This window comes from Panonychus citri, unplaced genomic scaffold (assembly GCF_014898815.1).
Source record: "Panonychus citri isolate SS breed McGregor unplaced genomic scaffold, ASM1489881v1 Contig00105, whole genome shotgun sequence".
Taxonomy (NCBI): domain Eukaryota; kingdom Metazoa; phylum Arthropoda; class Arachnida; order Trombidiformes; family Tetranychidae; genus Panonychus; species Panonychus citri.
The window spans coordinates 16,773-37,584 of record NW_026515510.1 but is presented as its reverse complement, the minus strand read 5'-3'; the positions used below and the strand labels follow the sequence as shown (position 1 = coordinate 37,584).

Sequence of the window (20,812 nt, the reverse complement as noted above, 5' to 3'; positions counted from 1 at the left end):
GTTGAAAAGATCCCTGGGTGACCAGACAAAGTTGAATCATGATATTCATGTAAAATTTGTTTTATTAATCTTTTAGGTGTAACTATATTCCAACTCTCACCATAATGATTAATGGTCAAGCGATATAATAGATTGTCTTTTACTTTATATTTTGAAATTATTTTTCTCTCTTTTGGCTCTAAATAAGCGAAATTCTCTAATTGCTCAATTATTTTAATTATTTTTGGATCTCTTCTTTGCTCATCAACAAGATCTATTTTCTCTTCAATGATTTGGGTAACTAATAAGGTAAATAACTCTTCACATTCATCTCTTTGATCATCATAAACAATATCACCAACTGGGTATCGTGATAAACAATCAGCATCTGCATGAGTCTTTCCTGATTTATATTTAACTGTAAAATCAAATGATTGGAGTGCCATTGCATAACGTTGTAATCGAGCGGGAAGAACCTTTTTTGAATGAATATGGCATAATGCACAATGGTCAGTAACTACTTCGAATTTAATTCCCTCTAAATAGACTTGGAATTTCTGTACTGCCCAAACAATGGCCAAGCATTCCTTATCGGAAACTGGGTAATGTAATTCTGCTCCTCTCAATATTCGAGAGGCAAATCCAATTGGATGAAAACCATTCTCATCTCTTTGTAATAAAATTGCACCTAAACCGTAACCTGAAGCATCCACTCGTAACTGTGTTTCCTTATTTGGATCATAATGAGCAAGGACTGGTGGAGTGGTTAGTTTCAATTTTAACTCATTAAAAGAGTTTTCCTGCTCTGGACCCCAATTGAAAGGTAAATCTTTTCTAGTTAAGTTGGTCAAGGGTCTAGCGATATTAGCAAAATCCTTGATGAACCTACGGTAATAAGAACATAAAGCAACAAATGATTTGATATCTCTCACTGTCTTTGGAGTGGGAAACTGTTGTACTTTAATTATTTTTTCTGGATCAACTTGTTGACCACTTTCACTGATAACATGACCTAAAAATAAAATTTTTCTTTTTAAGAAAGAACATTTATTAGGTTTCAGCGTTAATCCTGCATTTTGAAGTCTTACAAATATCTTTTCTAATTTATTTAAATGTTCTTCTTCTGTTTCAGAATAAATTAATAGATCGTCAATGAATACTAAACAAGTGTTGTAAATTAGTCCGCTTAGTACCACACTCATCATTCTCATGAATGAAGAAGGTCCATTGGCCAAACCAAATGGAAGGCGAGTGTATTCGTATAACCCGCTTGGGGTAACAAAAGCTGTTTTGGGTTGATCCTTTGGATCCATTGCCATTTGGTGATATCCTGATCTTAAGTCTAATAATGTGTAAAGTTTCATTCCCCTAAGACTATCTAAATAATCTTGAATATTTGGTAAAGGGAATTTATCTTTGACTGTAATCTCATTTAATTTTCGATAATCAACACATAATCTCATTTCTGTTGTTCCCTTTTTTGATACTAATACAATTGGAGAGGCCCATGGTGAACAAGAAGGTATGACGATTCCATCATCTATTAATTCATTTATTGACTTTTCTGCTATATTTCTTTTCAAATCTGACATTCGATACGGTTTCTGGGCTATTGGTGGATGATTCCCTGTATCAATTTGATGAGAATAAACATTGGAAAAGCCTAATTCTTTTGATGTTGCTGCAAACACACATCGATATTTAGTGATTAATTCATTAAGTTTTTCTCGAGTAGTTAATTCTATTTCATCATTAATTTCAAGTTTTAATTCATTCATCACGTTGTTGATATAAATTGTTTCATTATTTTCTTCCCCATCACCGGAGACTGAAAATAATGAGGATAAACTAATTGTTGATGAATGAATTTTTTCTGTTGTTATTGATGACGATTTTATCGAACCTAAGGTTGATTCATAGTCGGAAGAAACAATTGACGAGGTCGTTAATGGGTTTTTTCTTGCTTTAAAAGTTAAATCTAATTTTTCGAATTTCTCTTTCGGATTCAGTGGAATTATTAACTTTCTCCTTTTACAATCAATAAAAAATTGACCTGTTTCTAAAATATTTTGTCCGATTATTGCTTCAATTCCTGCGGGTAAAATGTCGACAATTATCATTGGTGATTTCAATTCAGTTGTAGTTGCGCCATCTGAAATTTCTAATTTGATATAACTTTCACCAAGAACATTTAAAGGTTTATTTCCGGCTGTTAGATGAATTGGACCTTTATAATCATGAAATTTGAGAGCTAATTGATCAGCTAATTTCTTGGATAATAAAGACACTTCAGCTCCTGTATCTACTAAACAATCTACGTATTGACCTTTAATTTTTGCTTTTGTGAAAATAAGTTGATTTTTTTCTTTGAATAAATTTGATATTATAGAGTTAGAAAGTTTGGTTTCCTCTTCATCTTCATATTCAGTGTAAACTGTTTTTACTACTTTTGTTTTTCGTTCAGTTGATGGTGAACGTGATCGTGATCGTGGTCTTCCTCTGCCCTGTGGGTGAGGAGAACCTTGTCTAGGTCTACCTCTTGGTCTAGGACTCAATGATCTGTTTCTTTGAGATGTTGATGGAGGATAATAATAATTTTCTGGTCGGGGTGGACGCATTGAACGAGGAGGAGATCTACTCAAATTCCTATTCAAATACCATGGTTGCTTTCTATTATCTTGTGATTTAGTTTGTGCTCTCCAATTATTATCTTTGGATGTCGATGGACTTTGATTGGTCCACCCAATACTCTTACGCTCACTTGGTTGATCAACTAATCTTGGACACTCATTTCTTTTATGACCTGGCTCATTGCAACCATAACAAATGATTTGTTGATTGTTATCTTGTTTCTGATTGCTGGGTGGATAATTATTGTTTCGATAATTGTTATCTCTGTAATTATCTCTATAATTATTACGATAACCTCTTGGTCTAAAATAGTTGCTTCCATAATCATTCCTATTTCGAAAACTTTCTCTCTCTCTCCGTTTCATATCATGTTGGAAAGTAAGACAATCTAATCTCTCCGTTATTTGCTGTAAATGTTGAGACAAGGCTGTAATTGTATTTTTCAATTGTTCATTCTCTTCATGCTCGGCCAAATCATCATTTTTAGATAAAGTTGATCTTTCAGCTAAGGTTACCTTAGTAATAAAATCAGAGGAAGAATCTGCGGTTAGTAAATCTAATCGTGTTCGAATATTGGCTCTTAAACCTCTATCAATGAAACTATTTACCAATTCCTCTTGCATTTCTGGGTTAATTCGTCTGCATAGATCTCTAACCTCATAAGAATAGGAAATGGCTGATTGGTCTGATCTTTGTTTTTTATTATTTAATTCTTTGATTAGATTCTTTCGATACCCTGAAGGGGCTAAATCAGAGACTAATTTAATTTTTAATTCTTCAAATGTTTTTGGTATTGCATCACCAGTTAATGGTTTTATTCTGCATCGATACCATCTACTAGCGGTTCCTGTTAAATAGGCTGGTAAAGCTTTCAATTTAATATTTTCATCCCAATCAAGGGCAACCGCTGCTGACTCAAAATGATCTAACCAATCAAGTAAATCCTCATCCCCATCACCGGAGAAGTTAGGGATATGTAACTGTTGATTAACTGTAGAGCTTAACTTGTTTTTCTTTTCTTTACTAATTCCCATCACCGGGAATGGTAAAGTATTATCATGGTCCATTTAAGGATTGTAATGTGTTTCAATGTATAATTGATTTAATTTAATTATAAACCAAATTGTTAGGGTTATAAATGGAGAGAGGAAACACAATAACTTGATTATTGTGATTGTATGGAAATAAATTTTAAAATTAAATATTTTTTCACTGATTTTCAGTTCTCTCTCATCGATAAGTATACTATTAACATTTAATTCAAAATATCCTTGGTTCATATCAACAACAACAGATGCATATAAAACATAACCAACAACAGAAGGTCTTACACATTTTCTTAATCAATACTTGTTTTAATGTTCTACCAAATTCAGTTCAATCTCATTCAATTAGTAATAAATTGATAATTTTTCTTTGATTCTGTTCAATTTGATTAATTGATAATTCAATTCAATGATTAATTGATAATTAAGTTCAAGGATTAATTATTAATTAAGTTCAATTCGATTCGATTCAGTTCAATTTGATTAATTGATAATTAAGTTCAATGATTAATTGATAATTATGTTCAATTCGATTCTATTCAATTCAATGATTAATTGATTTATAATTTATTTACCTTCGATTTAGTAATTTTCTGATTCTTCAAGTTAATTAATTCAGGAGATGATTTAAGTTAATTAATTCCGGAGATGATTCAAGTTAATTAATTCAGGAGATGATTCAAGTTAATTAATTCAGGAGATGATTCAAGTTAATTAATTCCGGAGATGATTCAAGTTAATTAATTCCGGAGATGATTCAAGTTAATTAATTCAGGAGATGATTCAAGTTAATTAATTCAGGAGATGATTCAAGTTAATTAATTCAGGAGATGATTGATTTGATTTAACTTTACTAAACATGACAGTGATCAAATTCATTCTAGGAATGAGGTAATCGAATTAAATTTATTGTAAAAGTAAATTGATTGAAATTTATTTTCGATCATTCTGATTATTCTGAGAGCGATTTATTCTATTACTTATCTTAGTTCAATGATCAATCAACTTATAATTGATTTAATTACCGGTGCAATTAATGCACTTTATTCGTTTAGTTAATTACCTAAATCTCAGTTTTAATCAATGAATAAGTACTTTATTAATTGAGCATAGTATCTAATTAACTCTTCTTTTGATACTTGGTGTTTTATATTGCTAGAATATATTTCAGTGATCGATAATTCATGTTAGATTAAGTGCAATATACTTATCTTGTCTCTCCGAAGATTGCAATTCGCCCAATTGTTTGTCTCACCTCCGATTTGTCAGGTTGTCCAGGTTGATTTATCAGGTGGATTAATTATTACTTATAATTTCTTATGATAAGTTATTAATTTTATTAGACAAATTCTTTGTTTTCAAACCCAATTAATTCAAATATCTGTTACCTTTACCATACACTTCCAATGTAGGTTAGCATGAGTAATTAATTTCTATCTGCACCGTGATTACCTGGAAGTAATTTTCTTTACCAGATTAGTCTCTTTTATTCAGGTAAGAAGGTATCTAAATTGTTAGCACAGCAATTGGTTTTAACCAATTATTTTCTGGGTTTATCTTGAGTAAGATAAATAGTAGTTTATTTTCACTGAATCAATTCGTACAGTTTACCTAATTATTAGGTACATTGATAGGCACAAATACTGATTTTTATTGTTACTACACTGTATTTGAACTTCTTTTTCACTTAACTCACTGAATTAAGTTCACAACATTGATTTATTATCAATTTAAAGTCACCCAATTTAAGTAGATGAAAAAAGGTTAACTTAATGCACCAGGTTTTAGTCTTAGACTAATTTTGTTTCACTATTCAATTAATAAAAATACTATGATTTAACTTTATTAGATAGGAATTACATCCTTTTTTTTTTCACAAAGGTAAAATTTTTACTTTCACAATTCACTATTAAGTACTTATTTGAAAGTAACTATCCCCGTAAGGGTGCCAATCATGGAGAAAATTCACTTTTTAATTTAAGAAGACTTTTATTATTGATTCTCCATGATTGGAATGACCGAAAAACGGCCATTTTATTGGTACAAAGGGAGAAAATCGTCTCCATAAAATTTTGCATCATCATCTTCATCATCATCTTCATCATCTAAACAACCAATAGGAATGACCAGGTACCACGTGAGAGGTGGTACCTGGTAATGTTACATTTAAAACTGGTTGCAACTAGTTTGTTGCAATGGCAATAAAAATCAGGATTTTCTGATTTATCTTTGGCTTTTTCTTGATGGACTTTTTCACACTAATCAATCTCCATGAGAATCTCAATCTGACTTTCAACTTGTCCATCAGAATCATCAATTTCCATGGGAAGTGAAAAAAATCTGTCACATGACATTTCAACTTCCATTGAATTTAAATCATCAACATCAAGCTGATTTTGAGATTGATTGTTGATTTTTTCAAATTGAACATTGTCAAGGAGCTGATTATCACTTGGCTTTAAAACTCTTTGGGTTGTATAATTGAAATGAAATTCGCATGTATTATTGACGGGGTCAACAGTCAAAGTCCAATTCCAATTGATGTTGATTTGTTGGTCGACAATTTGATTATTTTCATTTCTTTTTGATTCCATTTTCTAATAATTGAGTGTCTACATTGGAAATTAATAGAAATACAAAAAATAACGAAAGGAAAAATTAACATAAACAAATAGCTAAACGATCAATGAAACAGCTGAAGAAAAATTTCAAACACAATATTTTACTCAGAACTGTTTAATTCTTACCTTGATTGTTATGAATTTAGATTCCTGGTGTGTTAATTGAGTTGAATATTTAAAAATTCACAAAAGAATAGAAAAAAATCACAATTAAAAAACAAAAACACTGTCCAAAAAACGAAGTGATTAAAGTGCGGTGAATGGTCTAAGCGCGAAAAAGCCAAATGATGAAAAATATTCGATTCATTTGAATTTGGCTTTTTTTCTGGTTCCAATGTTTCAATTATTGTGAAGAAAAGCTTCAACTAGGAAGTCATTTTTGTAGGTGTGAAAGTAGTCGAGACTCTTTATAATGAACGATTTTCTTTTCACTTGTTCGTATTTGATAATTTCCAACTGATCTGAGCGATTTTCCAATTTGTGAATATGATCAAATTGAAACATGAATTCTCCTGTGAATCCTTTAAATTTAACGGCGAATGGTGAGCTTTTGAATGCGTTGCAAACAAAGAGTATTTTTGACGACACTTCCAGAATGATTTCAATTTGGTAGAAAGTTCCATTAACTGATCTGAAAACAGAATCATTTCTTGTTTTATCATCAGCATAGCTTCTTGATGAATATCGAATAAAATCAATGGAAATTGTTTTCAGGTATTTGATCTTGTTGAATCTTCCGACCATGAAGAGGCCAAAATCTCTAAGTAACAAATCCAGAACTTGATTAGCTAGGAAACCATTCCTATCAATTGATTCATCCGGGAGCATGGTAATTACTTTTTGTTGGTTATCCAGAAAATTTCCAAATGTTTTTCTCTCACGGGTTGAGAGAGGCCAGAAGTTGACTTTACTCTCCATGAGTTCACGATGATTAAAATCATTGAGAAAGACTCTGACTAGATTCTGAGCGATGTTGAATGATCTTCTAACCTTATCTTTCAATATGCCCATTTGGTTTTCAACTGGATAAGCTGAAAGATTTGCAAAAGGCCCAAGTGATGAAACTGAATCGGCAAGATGCGATAAAATATGAAGATTGTATGTTTTTTGGCACTTTCCATACAACTTATCAACACCTGATTGAAATTCGTCAACTAAATTTCTAATCTCAGAAACCATATCTAATGATATTGATTCTGAATTTAGAATAGAATATATTCTAGCTAGACACAGCGTATTGTTTACGACTTTCTTGGTGAAAAGGCCAGAAGAGCAGCACGGAAAGTAATAACATAGGAATGAATCATATTCCGCCGATTTCCAGTAATTGATTTGATTCAGTTCTCTCGGTGGCCGGGATAAATTTGATGGAACTTTTATCACTTTGAGTCTTGATCCTAGTTGCGTTTTAAATGAATTTCGATCTTGACCAGGATCAACAATTCCAGCAAGTTTTCCTGAAAGCCAGGATTTATAAAATATTGAGCGGACTATTCCCAAAATGATGCAGTGCATCGGCTCAACTGAGAAGCCGTTAACGATGTCAAAATCTTTCAGTTTCAGCAATGGTGAGGGTCCAATGAGTCCTCTGAATCTAGTCATTTCAGGTAGATCATTTTCACCTAATAGAAAATTTTCAAAATCAAGAAAGTCTTGTTTTTTTCTTCTGAAGGCTTGAATTTGTTCCCTTGATAGAATAGGATATTCTCTAGCCTTTTGATGAGTACCGGCTGTGATCAAGCACCAATCACAGCCATTGAGGTGGTTGAATTATCGCACGTTCCGCAGATACGCTCGCATGGGCGCATCAGCAATAGCAGCAACAAGATGGAAAGTTGATTTCACTTCTATTGTATTTGAAAATTTCCAAACTATTGGGTTCTCAGAAAGTGAAATTAGTTCTTGAACGATCGGTCCCAAATAAATTTCGACTGGTTGCTTTTTGTGACCAACAAATAGACCAACTAAGAAAAAATTCTGCCTCATGAACTTTTTAGACATTTCATTGATTGTAAAGAAAATAGGAAAAATTTGAGCTTTTGAACTACCACCAGCAGCAACCTCATCTGCGTGAAGAGTCAGAGTGTATCTTTTTATGGTAGAGTCAACATATGATGATTTGATTCTTCTTGCTTCCGATGAATTGCAAATTTCAAGATTGTTGAAATTGGAATCATTCCACGATGTTTCTGGATATAAAGGTAAATGAGTTTCCAATTGATTCCGTAGAAAGATATGTAGAAAATATTTATCTTGAACAAGATCAACAGCAAAACTTTTTCCATCACATTCATAATCACCGTAATACCTTGGCTCACCACAGAAAGGACCATGTGAATGACCATTGTCACATATTGTATAAACACCAATTGAATTGTTCTTAGCTCGAATGTCCCAAAAATATCTGATATTTGGCAGTTGAATTGATTCTTTAGAATATCTATTCAGATAAATGTTGAAAAGGTTTACAACTTTTTCAGCTGCACTCAAAGAAACACCAGGATAAGCTAAGATAGACGACAAAACTGCCTCAGCGAAATCACTTTTTTTCACATGACCAAAATTTTCACTTTCAGACGAATCAGTTGCATTTGTAATTGATGGAAGTGATGATAATGATGATGATTGTGATGATGGTGATGAAGGTAAAACATTTTCATTTAATCCACTTTCATAAAAAGGCAAAGAGATTTCACTGAGTGAATGAACATTTTCTGAGGTTTCAACATCAGGAAGGTTGAACAGGTAGTTTTCATTATCTACTTCCTGTTTTTTACGCTTTAAACGATTAATTGATCTTTTTGATGAGTTCATTTTGTTTACAAAAAGATTTAAATACAAATAAATATAAACAGATGATAATTTTATCAAGAAAGGAAAAGGAAACTTGATTTTAATCACAAAAGGAAACAAAAGATAAGATAAGAGAAAATTTAGAATAGAATTTATTTGTTCTATTCTAAATATGCTTTTTCATTGGGGAAAAAGCATAAAAAGCATAAAAAAAGCTAAAAAAAGCATAAAAAGCTTAAATTCTAAAAAAGCTTAAATTCTATTCTCTTTAAAAGAGCATAAAGAGCATTTAATTCACATGTTTCGTCTCATTGAGACTGTGCTTTTATTCAAACTGTTAATTGTTTTGTTAATTGTTTTGTTAATTAGTTTTTTTTATAAAATTTGTGTGATATTAGACTTTTTTTTATAAGTTTTATGTTCAAACGTATCAGGATTGATACAAAGAAGATTTTAAAACGAAAAAACAAAAAGGTTAGCGCCATCAAAAACCAGCGAACTCTGCTAGCAACAATTTGTCGTCTAATGGAAGACGAAAGCTTAATTGTTTGTGTTTCAAGGCTGATTGATTCAGCCGAAAATGAAAAAATTCTACCATTTGGGTTCAAAATCAAGACAAAATTGATTCCGTGTGGTGTGAAATTTAATAAAATCCATACTAATAATCTAGTTCATGTTGGCGTGGATGGGGTCAAGCCTATCGAGGCAATGATCGTAGTTACGGCTGGTAAGTTTATTTGTTTATTCTGATTCCCAAATTCTAATTTATATTACTTTGATTTTCAGAGGATTCTAAAGAGCTTTGTAAAATCTATTGTGAATTTGTTACAAAATATGAAAAAAGCAAAAAACAGTGCGCAACCTTTCACAAGCAGATAAATCATTGGTTTCTGAATGAGGAGATAAAAATCACAAGTTTCAAAGCCAGCAGCTTGCCAACCATTCCTGAAGAAAATTTTGATTCATTGGTAAGAAGAATTGAGAGGTTGAAAAGACGACAGTTTGCAAGACCTGGAAAAGATTCAAATTTTCCACAGGTGAACAGTGAACTCATTGAAATTGGAGAATCACAATCTGATACTGATTCAGAAGAAGAAACCACTTCTGATTTCGAGCCGACTTCACATCGAAAAATTGATTCAATTACAAGTAGATCTCGAAAATCTCCAAGAAGTGAAATAAGTCAAAATGACAAAATAAATTCTACATTGGAGAAAATGAAATCTATCGCATCGACCTACCATTCTTCATCATCTGAAAAGGTTTTCTTCACCTCAACATGTTCGATTCTGGAATATGTTACAAAGATTGTTGAAAGTTTTACAGGTGTAGAATTTTATCAATCGTTTTCAAACGATTACGATAGCCTAAGATTCATTTCTGAAAATGATGAGACACGCTATTTGAGTAAAGAAGTTATTAATGTTGAAGGGATTTTGCCTCTTCCTTCGGTACATTATAAACAAGCGATAAATTTCAAGCCTGATAAACATAAGGCTGAGAATATTGTCTACAATATAATTAGACTTTGTTTCCCTGAGCATTGGATTTCTAATGTAACTCTTCGTGGTTCTGGAGGAAGAACATCATTGATCTCTATATGGAATCATGTTGAACCATTACGATGGCCATTAGGTTCACCAGTTGACCCAAATTTAGGCGAACGTCGATTCAGAGCTCTACTTGGTAAGTTGTTTATTTTCTAAAAAATTTTCAATTTAAATTCCACTTCTTGAATTTTTTCACAGATCATGCTGTTAGAATCAGTGGGAAAAAGTCATACAATAAAGATTTGGAAGCAGATATGGTTTCTTCATTGTCGAAAGCAATGTGTTATGTTCGCAGCAAACTGGTCCCTGTTATTACTACAAGAATCAATAAATCGGACATCTCATTATATACTAAAGACGATACTTTGGTAACCAGAGAATCTTCTCCAGCAACATTTTCAGTCGACGATCAACCTCCTTTAAAAGTTCAAGAAAAGACAAAATTGAAAAAAGTCAAGGAAATTAAAGCCATGAAGATTTCAGCTTTGAACGCTGGTGCTTTTGATGACATCGATGAAGATGAATCAGATGAATCTCAAGAATCAGACAACGATGAAGATATTTTGGTGATTGCTCGTAAGCGACAAAGGATTCAGTATGAAGAGAGAAATAAACCAACAAAAGTGACTCAAAATATCAACATTGACAAAAATCAACCAGTGCCATCGACCTCCGAACAACAAGAAACAATTGTTTTTGAACAAATTTGTGACCCACAAAATGTACCAGAAAAAATTCAAGATCATCCAGTCCCAGATGATTTACCAGAAAAAATTCAAAGTTGTTCATCCGAACAAAAATCAGTCCATGAAGGAATGGCTTTGACTCAACCTCTCCCACTTGCAAGTTTAAGCGCTGAACAGTTGACTCTTTTTGAAAACAGAGTTTCAGCTATTCCACTGCAAGTCAAAGATAAGCCGACCATTAAGTGATGATAATGATGATGATTGTGATGATGGTGATGAAGGTAAAACATTTTCATTTAATCCACTTTCATAAAAAGGCAAAGAGATTTCACTGAGTGAATGAACATTTTCTGAGGTTTCAACATCAGGAAGGTTGAACAGGTAGTTTTCATTATCTACTTCCTGTTTTTTACGCTTTAAACGATTAATTGATCTTTTTGATGAGTTCATTTTGTTTACAAAAAGATTTAAATACAAATAAATATAAACAGATGATAATTTTATCAAGAAAGGAAAAGGAAACTTGATTTTAATCACAAAAGGAAACAAAAGATAAGATAAGAGAAAATTTAGAATAGAATTTATTTGTTCTATTCTAAATATGCTTTTTCATTGGGGAAAAAGCATAAAAAGCATAAAAAAAGCTAAAAAAAGCATAAAAAAAGCTAAAAAAAGCATAAAAAGCTTAAATTCTAAAAAAGCTTAAATTCTATTCTCTTTAAAAGAGCATAAAGAGCATTTAATTCACATGTTTCGTCTCATTGAGACTGTGCTTTTTATTCAAACTGTTAATTGTTTTTGTTAATTGTTTTTGTTAATTAGTTTTTTTTATAAAATTTGTGTGATATTAGACTTTTTTTTATAAGTTTTATGTTCAAACGTATCAGGATTGATACAAAGAAGATTTTAAAACGAAAAAACAAAAAGGTTAGCGCCATCAAAAACCAGCGAACTCTGCTAGCAACAATTTGTCGTCTAATGGAAGACGAAAGCTTAATTGTTTGTGTTTCAAGGCTGATTGATTCAGCCGAAAATGAAAAAATTCTACCATTTGGGTTCAAAATCAAGACAAAATTGATTCCGTGTGGTGTGAAATTTAATAAAATCCATACTAATAATCTAGTTCATGTTGGCGTGGATGGGGTCAAGCCTATCGAGGCAATGATCGTAGTTACGGCTGGTAAGTTTATTTGTTTATTCTGATTCCCAAATTCTAATTTATATTACTTTGATTTTCAGAGGATTCTAACCTCCGAACAACAAGAAACAATTGTTTTTGAACAAATTTGTGACCCACAAAATGTACCAGAAAAAATTCAAGATCATCCAGTCCCAGATGATTTACCAGAAAAAATTCAAAGTTGTTCATCCGAACAAAAATCAGTCCATGAAGGAATGGCTTTGACTCAACCTCTCCCACTTGCAAGTTTAAGCGCTGAACAGTTGACTCTTTTTGAAAACAGAGTTTCAGCTATTCCACTGCAAGTCAAAGATAAGCCGACCATTAATCGTGGAGATGGCGCTAAAAATGTAAGTGGTGCTATAGATGATATTACCGATTCATCAAGAGATTCAGTGATTACCAAATTAACCACTACTAAACCAGAATCATCTCATGCTATTGAATCTTTTCAACCTGATCAATATTCTAAGACCAGACAGCACCCAAAAAAAGATGGATCAATCTCTACTTACACTGATGGTGAATTCGTTTCATCAGAAATTTCGCTAAGTGAAAATTATCTCAGCCCTGTTCAAAGCTCAACACCGAAGCGCCAGAGTGAGGAAGAGGTCAATGAATCTGATAAAAAGTTGAAAGTTTCTTTGTCTGGAAATGAAGATACAGATTCAACTTCAACGATTATATCAACAAAATCTCGAGATATTCCAGCAACAAAGAAAGACTCACAAATTAGTCAGTCATCATCAAGACCTCGTTGGATGGATTTGACAGACGAGGAAATCGAGGAAATGCTCGCAGCTCGAAGTAAACGGGGCAAAGATGAAAATCAAGCTTAATTGTGTTGAAAATGAGAGAATCAGGTTTTTATATTGAATCTACATTTAGAAAATTACAATTTCAATTATACAACATTCCAATCAATTATATACTTAGTTACAGAGTAGAGTGAAGAAATAGTTTCCCCCTCTCTACATTTTACCTTTATTTACCTTTGTTGATCTCTTCAAATTTTTCTATTTTTTTCTACGTTTTCACTTTCAAATTATGTCGAAATTTTTTCCAATCAAGGAGAAAATCAATCACCTTGATGAAGAGCAAATTTTTACAGTGTCTTGCGATTTTAATTGCAAATCTCAAAAATTATTCTCATTGGTTAGAATTTGTTGAATCAACTCAACTCGAAACCTGATTCTCTTTTCCCTCATTTATTTTGTTACTCTCAATCTCACAGTCACTAACTTTTTGATACTTACCAAATACTTTTGAATATTTTTCAATCTCAACAATACAGTTTATATTTTTGCAAATTATTGATTTCGTTTATCTACTTATTTTTTGTTAATTCTAATTATTTTTGAATATGCTTAGAAGCAAAGTTAAAAAGAGTCTTGTGAATAATTTCAATTCTGTGAAATAACCAATCAACCCTGTGCAAACCTTTCGTTCTAGTTCATGTTCAGCTGCTACAACTAAGCCATCACAAGCCAAGGATCTCACCGCTCCTAGTACATCAACCGGTGGTTTAACTCCACAACCTCGAAAAAATCCCGATGCAATTGGAAAAAAGATATATGCAATTATACTACCCTTGATTCTTGACGAAAACAAAAGAAATATGGATCAACCTATTTTAGTTTCTGTTTCAGCATCAAAACTCGACCAAATTGGAATTTCTTTAACTGCTGATTTTTTTCAAGATGAAACTCTGAATCTCTTCAAAACAAAGGTCAAAAATAAGGAGATAACTTTCAGAATGGTTGCTGTTGGGGGTGAGTTAATCAAATTATAGTTGCCAATCAAGTGTTAAATTTTCTCTTTTCTCTCATCAATATCTAGATGATTTTCCAGCTTTACGATTATCTTTGGTTTCTAATTTGAAACAATGTCCTTTCTGGAAATCACTGAAAAAAGTAATCAACTATTCTGAAAATATCCTGGAAATTGATCATGATGCCTCTGCTCTCCAAGATGATTCTCTTCCTTACCTAAATATGAATGAAAGTGAGTTGAAAGATCTGTTTAAAGAAAATTCCATCGCTCAAGCTACAACAATGATTGAACGAATTGTTGAGAAAGATGCTGCTCTTGGCGATAAAAGACAAGATCTTGTAGATTTGACGAAACCGCGAGATTCACAAAAATTGAAATCATCAGAATCTTTTCAAGAAAAAGAAAAAGAATGTGGAGTGATAAAAGCTTCGAAAACTAAGACTGATTCTGGTGAAATCGTGGTTCAACGAGGAGCAGAGACCAAAGAAAAGAGAAAGCTCATGGTTGAAAATATTCATGATCAAATTGAAGAGTTGAAAAGAAAGAAAGTCATTCTATCTGAATTAGATGCTACTGGTATTGTTTTGAGAAAAGTCGTGGATACTATCGATACAATGTACGATTTCATCAGAGAAAAGTACAGAATAACTCATTCAAGCTCTTATAAGGTTCCAATTGACAAAACTTTCAAAGTCAAAGAAAAGGTATTTCAATTCAATTTATTTATAGCTTCAATGAAATTAACGATTCTCATTAATTTTTTCCAGAATCAAATTTTCATTGAAGGGCTGTTGGAATTGCCCCTGGACAAATATAAAAATGCTTTAAGATTAGCCAAGCCTAATGCCCCAGCCATTGGTTATCAAATTATTAAAACAGCTTTTCCCGAATCTTATTACAAAAATGTAACTCTTGGAAAAAAATCATATAAAAATGAACAACTTCATTCATATAAATTCGTGACAAATGGAGGCGAGAATTCAACTTCGGTACCATTGGCTTTTGTTTTCGCATTTGCAGACCCTTTCTCAAAGCCTTATGAAGGTGAAATTGATCCTGAGCTTGGACAATCAAGAATCAATTCATTTCAAGGTAAATGAATAAAAATATCAGATTAAAGTCAAAAATAGAATATAATTCAACATTAACAACGTTTTTTTCAATTATAGATCACATATTCCGTAGATCTGGCGTGGAAGAATATACTGAAAAAGAATTGAATGATGTACGGCAAAGGTTGATCAGGATTTTGGGTTCATTGAATAGAAAATCAAAATCAACAGAAGATTCTGATCCCGAGGATGGCGAGGAAGGAAATGATCTTGAAGATCAAGATGAAGATGAGCAAAGTGGAGTTTATTCAAAATCATTTGATCTTGACATTCTAGAAGATATTCAAACTTAGTAGAATTGGATTATTCCGACAAATTTAGAATCTCTTTCTGATTCATTAATAAAGATTTTTTTGCAACTGAAATTGAATTCTACATATTTATTGATTATCAATAAACTGAATGAATTCAACAAATTTGCAAGGAATATATCGCGGTTAGAAAATATTCACATGCAAAGATTTTATTCACAAAGTTGTGAATAATTTGCAATCAGACTAAAATCTAAAGATCTCGCGATTTCGGTTTTTATCCATTGATAATTTTAATTTTGATTTTGAAATCTTGTAATTTTCAAAGTCTAAAATTTTGTTTTGTGATGCAAATTCACTCAATTTTCACTCAATTTTACTCAATTTTTACTCAAAAACTCGTTGACTCAAAATTGAGTAAAAGTGGTTACCTGACACCTTTTTTTGACTACATTTTGAGTCAAAACTGTTGATTGGGGAAATAAATTGGTGGACATGATTGTGACTCGATTACTTGGATGGCCAACAAATGTACCTTGTTTAAGTACATCGATGTGAGATGACAACTGATGTGAGTAAACCAAAGCGCTTATTGGGCTAATTTTTTATTGTTTCTTCCGGGTTTTTGTTTTCAATATCAACAGTGGAACTTTTGTCGTTTATTATTTCAATCGACTCATTTCTCGTTATATTTTTCTGTTTGGATGTTGTGACGGTTTTAAAATACAACGAATAAAATAATACATAATGGAATACAACGAGAGCGATCACTGAGATAATAAAGGCGAAAACTCGTAATATTATCAACAGAATATAAAAAAATGAAGATTCGAGAGGGAGTGAACCGATTTTGAAAGGGTCACTATAATTGATCAAGTCGTCAATGTCTCAAATGTTTCAAAGCAAAAAGATAGATAATCGATATTGACCAGAATTCACTTGATCACAGTCGAGGAAAATCTTTGCCTTATTACAACAGAACAATTTTCAATAAAGGAAAACGACTGTCGACTTAAGTGATGGTCAAAGGAAAAATATTTTCATATCTTGAATGGAAACCAAGGAGATCGAAGTTCAAATTAAATGTCAGTTCATCAGGATCGTTAGTCTAATTGAATATTAGTTGGACTGAAACATGGATTTACTGTTTGATTCGTAAGTGTAGTTTCTCTGTAAAAAAGATGATAGATTAGAATTAAATTCTATTTAAATTATTACCTTGAATCAGGATGATCTGTATCACAGATTGAACATTCACCCGATGATAATGAGCTTCCTCGTATCCATTGACAATATCAAACATGACAACAATATGACAAATATCAATATATTTGCCCGAGAACGGTTTATATTGAACTCTAATATCATTCCGATTTCAAATGGTCTCTCCTGATAACTTTTGGATTGACACTTGTATTCGTTACTCTTGATGTTTTATTTTGAACTACTGGTTATTAGAATAAAATCTTGGATCTTATCGATTTTATCGCTCATTCAATTTCTCAAACTTTCTCGAAAAAGTGACTTTCTAGACTATCATAATTTTTCCATGACAATTAGAGGTAATCATAAAATGGTGGACATCAATTAAAGTATTAGATAATTTAATTGGACTCATAGTTAGCAGAATTTAGATAATGTTTCGAGAGAATCATTTCTACTTCTTTTTTTTGGTTTGGGTGTTGCGATGGTTTTGGTTTTTGAAGGGTTTCTCTTGTGGACTTTTGGGTCAATTGGATTGCTTTGTTTGCTGATCAATTCACGGGAATAGATCTTTGGTATGAATGCTGACAGAGATTTGAAAGTTAATAATGATTTATAACGGACTCTTTGGTCAAGTAGTGATCCTTTGGCTGGATGATTTTTTGTCTGGTCTATTGAGTCCTTATGTTTTCTGGTCACAATATAAAATACAACGATCCCAATGATAGAGATAATGAAGGAGCAAGTTAGTAATATTATCAACAGGCTTGCTGAAGATGAAGATTCAGGAGTCGGAGGTGAAGGATAAAATGGAGGATAAGTAGGAGTCGAGGGTGGAAGAGGTGAAGAAGGTGGAGGAGTCGGAGGTGGAGTCGGAGGTGGAGGAGGAGGTGGAGGAGGAGGTGGAGGAGGAGGTGGAGGAGGAGGTGGAGGAGGAGGTTGACCGATGAAGAAATTGTAACTATAAGTGTACAAATTTTCATTCCTATTGTTTACTAATGAAGCACTTTGTCGTCTAGGCATCACGATATGTAATCTATATGTACCAGGATCCACTCGATCACAGTTGATATAAACCGTTGACCCATCATACCGAACATGAGAACAGCTACTAATAATGGAAGGTATTGTTAAGTGGACTAAAGTTATAGTCAATGGGAAAATATCTGCATATCTTGAATGGAAACCAATGAGATCGAAGGTCAAATTAAAGTTCGTTCTGTTAGGACTGTAGTTTACTATCCGAACGTTAGTTACATTAAAACATGGATTTAGTATAAATGTACCGTTTCTGTTGAAATGATGATAAATTAGAATTAAATCAAACAAATAGGAAAGAGAAGAGACTAATGATGACGAGACTATTTAAATGATTACCTGTAATCAGTTGAATTAACATCACCGATTGAACATTCACCCGATGTGATTGAATCTCCTCGTGTCCATTGACAATATCGAACATAATTACCATCTTGGTCATAGATTTGGGTTGTAAAACAATCAATACACGAATTGTTTAGAAAAGGACACAAAATAATTGAATCAGTGTAAGTATACTGATTAAGTGTAATTATCACACGTGGATGAGTGAAACCATAGTAATAAATTTGTGATTCTGCTCGATTTACATTAAAGATATTACGATGAGCAAAAACCCTTTCAATCGGGTGGGTCATAGTAGAAAAATTTCCATCAACAAAATGAATTGAATATCGATATATGGATAGGAAACTGTCAGAAGAAAGAACGAGAAAAACATAACCAGGAGTCGCATCGAGAGCCAATGGAACGTAATCGATTATTTGAGTCCAAGTATCATTTAGAATACCTGAAAGAATAGTACCTGGCAACGTCCCTCTCATCATAGATACTTCTACTCCGTCTCTTTGGCTTACACGAAGACACCCATTATAATTGTAAACATCACGATCCCAAAAAGTTGATGTAGGTGGACAACTTTGCATGTGACTTTCAAAGTAATTGGTTATCGAGTTAAATGGAACCACTACAATATGATTTCTTTCATTAAGATAATAAAGGATCACAATCAAAGAGAATGAAGATCCATCGCTCATGAGATGAGATGAATTTACAAATCGAACTTTTTCAACTGGACCATAAAAATAGTCAAATGTAGGCAAATGCAGTTCTTTGTAGTTATAATAAGCAATTCCCTGGTTAATTTCAATATTTGATATCTGAGAGATAAAGTTAACTGGTCTTCCAAGGTTAGTAAATGTTAGAACGCCGAATGCGTAAATTTTTTCATCGACCTTGAAACTGTGAATAATTAGAAACGATTCAACGTTGGGATCGATTGAAGTAAAAGTACCATGACTGTACTCTAAACTGTCATCTCGAAAAAATTGAACAAAATAAAATAACGTTACAAATGATGGAAAGTTTGTCGAGCCAGTGTTCAATCCAATTGCATACGATGAACTATTCAAGCGAATCCAACGATTAAGTTCGTAGATTGTGTGACTGGTATACTCACCAATGAGCTCGATGAAGAATTGAACATTGTGATATTTCGCGAACGTTGAAGTACTGATCTTACAGTGCAAATGGTATTGATTGAGCACCGGCGAATAAGAATAAGCTGGTGTAAAATAAGTCGCGCTTCTTTCTTGACCGACTGCCCTAGGGTCCGTGTTGAGAATTTGAGTCGACATTAAGTAAAATCTATCACCAATAGCAAAGAAATAAGGAGCTGATAGATTGTTGTTAAAAATTGGAATCCAAACATTTGATTCATGGATTATAAGATTAGTATTAACACCAAGTATCCATGAAAGAAATATACAAAATGAAGAAAATCTTGTCAATGAAATTAAATGAAACATTTTTTTCGAGAGAGGAAAATATTACAAACAATTTACTCTTCATTGTATCCATTGGATATTTAAACTGTGGTTTGTTCTGATTGTGGAAACACAATTAGGATTATATTCATTGGATAATTATCGACATTTATTTTCGTCCTCGAATCCTAAATGTTCATCTTTCCATGATCAATGACAATGTTATATTTGGGTCTTATGTTGGTCTTAGTTAAGATTCATTTATTAACTTGATGATTAACACAAATTACAGATTGAATGTGAATTCGGTTTACTATAGAAATGGAAAATTAATCAACTAACTCTGGTCAATTTTGTTGGTTAAAAATCAGAAATTAATTCTAATTGGTTCGAGTTTAATTGAATCATTTTTATCGTTTTCAAACTTTTGAGTTTGACTGAATAATTGCAATTATCGTCATAATTTCCATTGACAAATTTTGTTTTCGTTCTTGATTTAATTGCGTTTAATATGAACAGTACGATACTTGTATTTGTTACTCTTGATTCTTTATTTTGAACTACTGGTTATCGACTTTTCTGAGACGATGAAAGAAAACTCGGTGTTTTCTCTATTTAGCTCGCTAAAAGTAACAGTTCTAGAAATGGAAATAACATGAAAGGTTCATTTCGAAAGTTCGAGAAGTTTTTATTCAACCTAATTCATGAATATGTTGTTTTTGGAAATTTAAAATTTACAGAATCACAAAGTTGGGGATCTAAAATGACAATTAAATGAGAGCAAAATTTAATTTTCAAATAAATCACTTCGTTTTCTTGGTGAATTTCTGTTAACAAAACCAATAAGTTCTATCGGTTACATAAAAGTCGTAGATAGTTTTCGAAGTGCTTATCGAAGAGAGAATTCGATCAATTCGATTTTGGGTTTTTGATAATATTCAATTCAATTCTGAAATATACGGAAATGGAAATTGTACTAATTTTCTTTTAACATGGTTAGGATATCGATCATTCTGATAAAATCAAGAATGAATCTTTCATTTTTTAAATTTTGTTTTAGAAGATTCTTTTCTCATTTTTTTTGACAGTTTAGGTGTTGCGATGGTTTTGGTTTTTGAAGGGTTTCTCTTGGGGACTTTTGCGTCAATTGGATTGCTTTGTTTGCTGATCAATTCACGGGAAT

General features: G+C 32.3%; 2 protein-coding genes across 2 annotated transcripts; one reads left to right on the top strand and one right to left on the bottom strand.

The window, feature by feature from the left end:
* The first annotated feature begins 14,751 nt into the window (after positions 1-14,751).
* Positions 14,752-15,716, top strand: LOC128389168 (uncharacterized). The gene is made up of 2 exons (XM_053348706.1): positions 14,752-15,351; positions 15,429-15,716. Exons 1-2 carry the CDS (start codon positions 14,760-14,762, stop codon positions 15,662-15,664), a joined length of 828 nt encoding a protein of 275 aa, XP_053204681.1. The 5' UTR covers positions 14,752-14,759; the 3' UTR covers positions 15,665-15,716.
* Positions 15,717-17,202: 1,486 nt separating this feature from the next.
* On the bottom strand, positions 17,203-19,670 carry LOC128389157 (uncharacterized). Its single transcript, XM_053348686.1, has 2 exons — positions 18,203-19,670; positions 17,203-18,116 (listed from the first exon to the last, which is right to left on the bottom strand). Exons 1-2 carry the CDS (start codon positions 19,498-19,500, stop codon positions 17,243-17,245), a joined length of 2,172 nt encoding a protein of 723 aa, XP_053204661.1. The 5' UTR covers positions 19,501-19,670; the 3' UTR covers positions 17,203-17,242.
* Positions 19,671-20,812: the final 1,142 nt, after the last annotated feature.

Bases quoted from the DNA above. Each gene is read 5' to 3' on its own strand.
- LOC128389168 (XM_053348706.1), top strand. From the start codon at position 14,760: ATGGTTGAAAATATTCATGATCAAATTGAAGAGTTGAAAAGAAAGAAA. The intron at 15,352-15,428 runs GTAAATGAATAA...TTTCAATTATAG, and splicing joins AAGAATCAATTCATTTCAAG to ATCACATATTCCGTAGATCT.
- LOC128389157 (XM_053348686.1), bottom strand. From the start codon at position 19,500: ATGTCGACTCAAATTCTCAACACGGACCCTAGGGCAGTCGGTCAAGAA. The intron at 18,117-18,202 runs GTAATCATTTAA...TCATTTCAACAG, and splicing joins GTTAATTCAACTGATTACAG to AAACGGTACATTTATACTAA.